Below are 6,203 nucleotides of genomic sequence, written 5' to 3'. Positions count from 1 at the left end.
ACACTCATTTTACCTTTCTTGCTTATATTCCACTGGGAAACTATCTCAAGTGTCTAGACGATGACCGTTCCTCTCGTGAGATCAGGCAGCAGGCGCCCTGTTGTCTCCAAGCTCCCATTCCCTGGGCTCGTCCAGCGCTGCTGTCCCTGCGGAGCCTTGGGTGGGAAGCTGAGCCCCTGGATGAAAGGCAAGAGTCGGGATTTGGAGTCTCACTCCAGGCCACTCTTTGGTCTCCACTCTGCAGGACTGTCAAAGAAGTTGGTGGAAATTTTTCAGGAGACTGAACTGGGCAGGTTCCTTGCCCAGCTCCGTGAGGAGCAGCAGCAGGAGCTTCTGCAGGGCTACCTGAAGGACTTTCTTCTCCTGACCATGCGCGTGTCCACTTGGGAGGAGCTGAAGGTACACTCTAAGGGTCGGTCGCGACGCTTGTGTGGCATGGACTGGACACAAACAGGAACGGCTCCTCGGCTCCCTGGAGCTGGTGCTGTTTGGTCTGGGGGACAGAATGTGGTCTGCGAGGATGCTGGGGGGTGAACGTGCTGCTCGAACTCCTCACCATGCTTGGTGCTGGAGCCTCAGCCCACTGCCCGGGGCCTCCCAAAACACAGAGCTTTTCATTAATACAAGAAAACCTCCAGTTTCCCCATAACGCCTTCTTTTTAAGTGTTTAGTTTCTCTTGAAGAAAGTTAAGGTAACTTTTTAACTAACCCCACAGGGTAAAAATAATAAATGGAATTCTGTGCAAAGACTGATACTTTTGACTACCTAAAAATTTCAAACTTTAGCATATAAACAGGAAGGTGACAGAGTTGAGGAGAACATACACAACCAATATGACTAAGGGTTTGTAAAGTGTTCTTAGGAGTCAATAAGAAAATACCCTAATTTTGAAAAATGGGTAAAAGTTGTAAACCAATGATTAACAGAATAATTATATAGATATCCAGAAAACATTCAAAAAATTGCCAAGCCTCAGTAGTAAATCAACAAAATGCAAACGGTTATTTTGCGTATTCGTTTGCAAAGCTGACTTCTAGGACAGCAGTCAGTGCTGGGAGTGTAGGTGGTGTGAGCCATGGGTGTTCTGGAACACCGTCCAGCAGGACAAATCCAGAACCTGGCACATCTGAACTGCTGGTTCTGTCCTAAGAAAACTACCAGAAATGTGGACAAACGTTTTATTCACAGGAATATTCTCTTCAGCTTTGTTTCTAAAAATGAAAAATGAGAAACGATTTAATCGTCCAAAAATAAGGGATGAGGGCCGGCCCATGGCTCACTTGGGAGAGCGTGGTGCTGACAACACCAAGCCAAGGGTTAAGGTCCTCTTACCAGTCACCTTTAAAAAAATAACAAAATAAGGGATGGAGAAAGTAAAGTGTGGCCATTGGAGGGGCTGTTATGCAGGCATTAAAGATAGTGTTCTCCAAGTAACTTAGTGATAGGAAAGTTCACAGGTGGAAAAAGTCAGGAATACTGTGATCCTGATTTCGGGACAATAGGGACAAGAGATACAGATATAAGAATGACCAGAAGGGTACCCAGGAGCACACTGGGAATTGTGATAGTAAGAATAATTTTTAATTTTCTCCTCTGGAGTTTTTGAATAGTTCAGTTTTCCACAGGGAAGACATATCTCTTTTGTAATTTAAAAATATGTACTAAAATCTTTTGTTAATAACAGTTTTTGCAGATGGCTCTGTGGTCCTGCATCAATGAATTAAAAGCAGCATCAGGGGTGCCGGAGGAAGGGCTCTCCCTACCGTGGGTGCACCTCGCCTACCAGCATTTCAGGAGCCGGCTGCAGAACTTCTCTAGGATCTTGACTGTCCATCCCCAAATTCTACACAGCCTGACGGAAGCCGCTCAGAAACATGACTTGGCTGGGTGTGAGATGGTATGGCCCCTCTTGGGAAGGCCCAGGCTGTGGCCTGTCCTGAGCGAGTGTCGGGGTGCTTCCAACTCCACTTGGGGAATGCAAGGCCTATGGGGACTTCACGGGACACATACGTCAGCATAACTCAGAGATGTTAAGAACACATCTGACTAAAGCTTCCTATATCCCAAGACAATGAAAGATCAAGTTACAGGTCCAGAACCCAAGATCACACGGGACTAACACCCAGGCATCTACCCTGAGGATTTAGAGCAGCCAAAAAAACAAAAAAGGGTGGGGGGGGAGGGGCTGCTCAGTCAGGTGCCTGTTCTCCCTCTTCCCAGACTTTGGATGCATTTGCAGCTGTGGCCTGTACCGAAATGCTGACGAGAGACACCCTGAAGCCGAGTCCCCAGGCTTGGTTCCAGCTGGTGAAGAATCTTTCCATGCCGCTGGAGCTTATCTGTTCCGACGGCTACCTGCAAAACAGCGGCAGCCTGTCCCGAACCATCAGGGAAGTCAGGTGAGATACAGGAGCCGTCACTCCTGGGAGCACTCGGCATGTGCTCCTGTCGCCTGTGAGTCCTGGGCACATGGTAGGGAGGTCTAGCAGACTCCCCGCCCTGGGACGGGCTCTCTCCTTGTTCCCTCACTTGGCATTTGTTGAACCCTCACTAAGTGCCAGGCAGCTCATTAGGTGATGGACACACGGGAAGAAAACTGTGCTCTTGGAGCCCCCCGTGTGCGGGGGCTGCGGAAAAGCGAGCAGGTTGCGATGGTGCCATGCAGGAAACGCTGTGACCGAGAGGAGCAAGAAGAAAGGACAGCAGGGGCAGACAGGGCGAGCCAGAGGGGACAGGCCGTCAGGGTCAGGGTGGACTTCCAGGGCAGCAGTTCCTGTGCTGGGCTTGAGGCGAGGTAGGACACAGCAGTCGAGTGGGCTGTGGTGGCCACGTGCGTGTGGGCATCAAACGTGAGCCACCAAGTCCTGTCCTAGCAAGTGTTGGAGGGAGAGTGAGCAGCAGGGCAGGGAGCAGCATGCAGGGCCTGGGTACAGCCCCCTCGGCCTCCAGCCTGGACCTTATTCTTGTCTTCATATCCTCTGCCCGGCACCTGCCTCCTCCACCCCCCGTGTCTCCTGTGATCGCTGATTGAGCAACACCCCTCTTGACAGAGCCCAGTGGAATCGGATTTTCTCCATTGCGCTCTTTGTGGAGCATGTACTTCTGGGGACTGAAAGCCAGATTCCCGAGCTGCGCAAGTTGGTGACCAAGTACGTCTTCTTACTAGACAAGGTGAGTGTTGGGCTCATCTTAGCAGTGAGCACAGATTTGCCTTTTTCCAAAATGTAAGTGACTGCAGCGTGACCCGACACTTGCCTGCCAGCTCGTGCTTCCTCTGTCAGCTCCCCAACAACCTTATCTAGCAGTGCACCCGAAGGTGATTTTATCTGTAGGCCACTACATTTTCAATGGTGGTTTAATTATTTACCCTCTCCCGATTGCTAAGTCACAGTATATCATTGAATATTTAGGGTCCATTGCAGGAATGGAAATTATTCTGATAACTGTACACAGAAAGGGATTCATTTAGAGGACATGCTTGTGAAACCTTTGGGAGGGATGAAGGAGTCGGCTCTAGCCAGCCTCTGGGTAACACCAGAACAGAGCAGCAGCCTGGCCTCCTGCGGGAGCCATTACCATTGCCAAGGTCAGGAAGACAGGGATGCCAGTCGATGCCACTGGACTTGGGGATTCACACGACAGTGCTGTCAATGGGACCAGGGGAGCAGGAAGCCACTGTGCCTCTGCCATGGGACAGTGCCCTGCAGAAAAGCCACCATCTCTGTGACCATGCTGTCCAGCAACAGTGGCCACTCAGAAAACCCGGTCTCTGCCTCCTTCACCTTGTGACCTTCCCATGAGCGCATCTAGTGGGCAGAAGCTCATTGGCATCCAGGGCTGTCACCATCAGGGGCATCTGAGAGAGGCAGCCATAGCCCTCAGCCTTGGCAATGCAGGAAGACAACAAAACGGGGTCAGCATGGATGCTAGATGCCGGTGCACTCTGACATGACCGAAACATTGGTGGCTTAAACAAAACAAAAGCTTATTTCTCTCATGGAACAGGACGGGCTTAAGCAGTGCAGGGCTAACGTACCAGCTCCCTGCAGGCGCCCGAGCTCCTGTCTTGGCCCTTTGTCATCCTTAACATACAACGTCCATCCTATAGCCTTAAAGGCTGTTCCCAGTGTCACAACCCAAGGGACAGAAAGAAGGGGGCAGGCACACCCATTTTCCTTAAGAATACAGCCCTGGACATGCCCACACCACTTCGGCTCATATCTCATTGTCCTAAATTTAGTCGCCTGGACTTGTCCACTGGCAAGAAGCTTTAGAGGAGTGGTCCTGTGCCCAGGTAGGACTTGGAGGTTCTTTAGATATGGGAAAAAACAAAGAATGGATTCCAGGAAGCATGGTCTGGTATGGATATTAAAAGTACCACATTGATCTAAGGAGGAACTAGCTTGGTGGAGTATAGATGCTTGTAGTTATACATAAAAAAGCAAATCTTTGGGGGACATCTTAAGGCATGAATATAAAATATTTTTAATTCTGTAACTCTTCTGCTGTGTAGTTAGTGTGGTCTGTGCTATAACTTCATTCTATAGAATACTAGGTGGAAGTGCATGATTTCTACTTTTCATGCGGAAGTTGGCCAGTGTCTATAATGAGTGACAAGTAGAGTTAATAATGATTCAAAAAAAAAAAGAAGAAGAAGAACTCTAGGAAGCTGCTGGTGTGCTCTTCCACCCAACTGGCCAAACAAGTGCCCCTGCATGCTCTTCCACAGGCAGCCTCTCCCAAGTCTTCCCCGTCATGGTCCAGGGTAGCTGGCCTGTGTGGTTCCCAGAGGTGGATAACCTAGAAACTGAAGGATGAGTGGTCTGGACCCTGCACACTGGGATACACATACTCATAGGTTTTTCCAGGTTTTTGCATTAAATGACCTCAAAAATTTAATGGGCTCTGGTTTATTTACTTCCAGATAGATCCATGTGTGAGTAACTCAGCCAGAGATCTCATCTAGCTGGTTCTTGTGCTCAAAGCTTGGCTTGTATATACTGGCTTGGTGTTCTGCCAACCCCTTCCAGTTTAAGGGTGGCCCCTTGAGGCCATTTGAAAGGAAAGGCTGGGGTGGGGAGCACTGCTCTTCATCCGGTCTTTGCCATGTGGCCGGCCCCCGTTGTCTGGGCAGGAGGTCTTCAGTGGAGTTGCTCGAGGAAGGCACAGGCCTCAAATCCCATCTCCTTTCAGAGCTACCTCTTTACAGCTGCCTGAGCTAACAGTCAGCAAAGCCTCCCACAGGACTTTGTTGAAAGCTGCAAAAGGTTAGCTGGATTATAGACAGGTAGGTGATAGATAGGTAGAGAGAGATTCTCCTGGCTCATGACCTGATTTCCAAAGTATCATGGACAAGTCTTTCCAGATGTTTTGCAACAGATCATAAGGACATTGGCTTTTCAGTCTGTAATGTCCCTGTCCTTGCCATCTACCACCCAACCATTAGGCCACTGCTGTATTTTTTATTGGAGGAAAATATGCATAGCATAAAACTTACCATTTTAACAGTTTTTAGGTGTACAATCCAGTGGTGTTAATTACATTCACAGTGTTGTGTAGCCATCACTACCGTCCATCTCCAGAACTTTTTCATCTTCCCAAATTGAAACTCTGTCCCCATTAAACAATGAGCCATCTTCTGCCGTCTGTCTCTCTGAATTGTACCACTAAGTGCCTCATAGAATTGGAACCATGCAATGTTTGTCTTTTTCTATATCTGGCTTACTTCACTGAGCATGTATGTTTCAGAGGTTCATTCACATTATAGCATGTGTCAGGATTTCATTCCTTCTTAAGGTGGAATAATATTCCACTGTATGGAAATACCATGTTTTGTTTACCCATTCATCTTTTGATGGACATTTAGGTTGTTTCCACCTTTTGGCTATTATGAATAATGCTGCTATGAGCATGGGTGTACAAGCTCCTGTTTGAGTCCCTACTTTTAACTCTTTGGGAGATAAACTTAGAAGTGGAATTGCCTCATCATATGAAAGTTCTCTGTTCAGCTGTCCGAGGAGCTGCCACACTGTTTTCCACAGTGGCTGCATTTCACATTCCCACGAGCAGTGCCCCTAGGTTCCAGTTTCTCCACATCTCAGCCACTACTTTTATTTTCTGTTTTCTTTCTTTTTTTTTTGTCTTTTTTCGTGTCCGGCAACGGATCGCAACCCTCAGTGTCGCGCCCGTACCGGACCGGGAC

General features: G+C 48.5%; 1 protein-coding gene across 1 annotated transcript in view; it reads left to right on the top strand.

Moving 5' to 3' along the window:
- The window catches only part of RNF213 (ring finger protein 213), a gene marked incomplete at its 3' end in the record, with an annotated part of 102,699 nt that overhangs the window by 77,830 nt on the left and 18,666 nt on the right, over positions 1 to 6,203 (top strand). Inside the window, exons 38-41 of the mRNA XM_008590363.1 lie at positions 245 to 399; positions 1,686 to 1,898; positions 2,222 to 2,400; positions 3,052 to 3,172. Of these exons, the coding sequence (XP_008588585.1) occupies positions 245 to 399; positions 1,686 to 1,898; positions 2,222 to 2,400; positions 3,052 to 3,172 (668 nt within the window). The remainder of the gene's footprint in view (positions 1 to 244; positions 400 to 1,685; positions 1,899 to 2,221; positions 2,401 to 3,051; positions 3,173 to 6,203) is intronic.

Source organism: Galeopterus variegatus, unplaced genomic scaffold, assembly GCF_000696425.1.
Source record: "Galeopterus variegatus unplaced genomic scaffold, G_variegatus-3.0.2 Scaffold6037, whole genome shotgun sequence".
NCBI lineage: Eukaryota > Metazoa > Chordata > Mammalia > Dermoptera > Cynocephalidae > Galeopterus > Galeopterus variegatus.
This window is presented reverse-complemented; position numbering and strand designations above follow the sequence as displayed.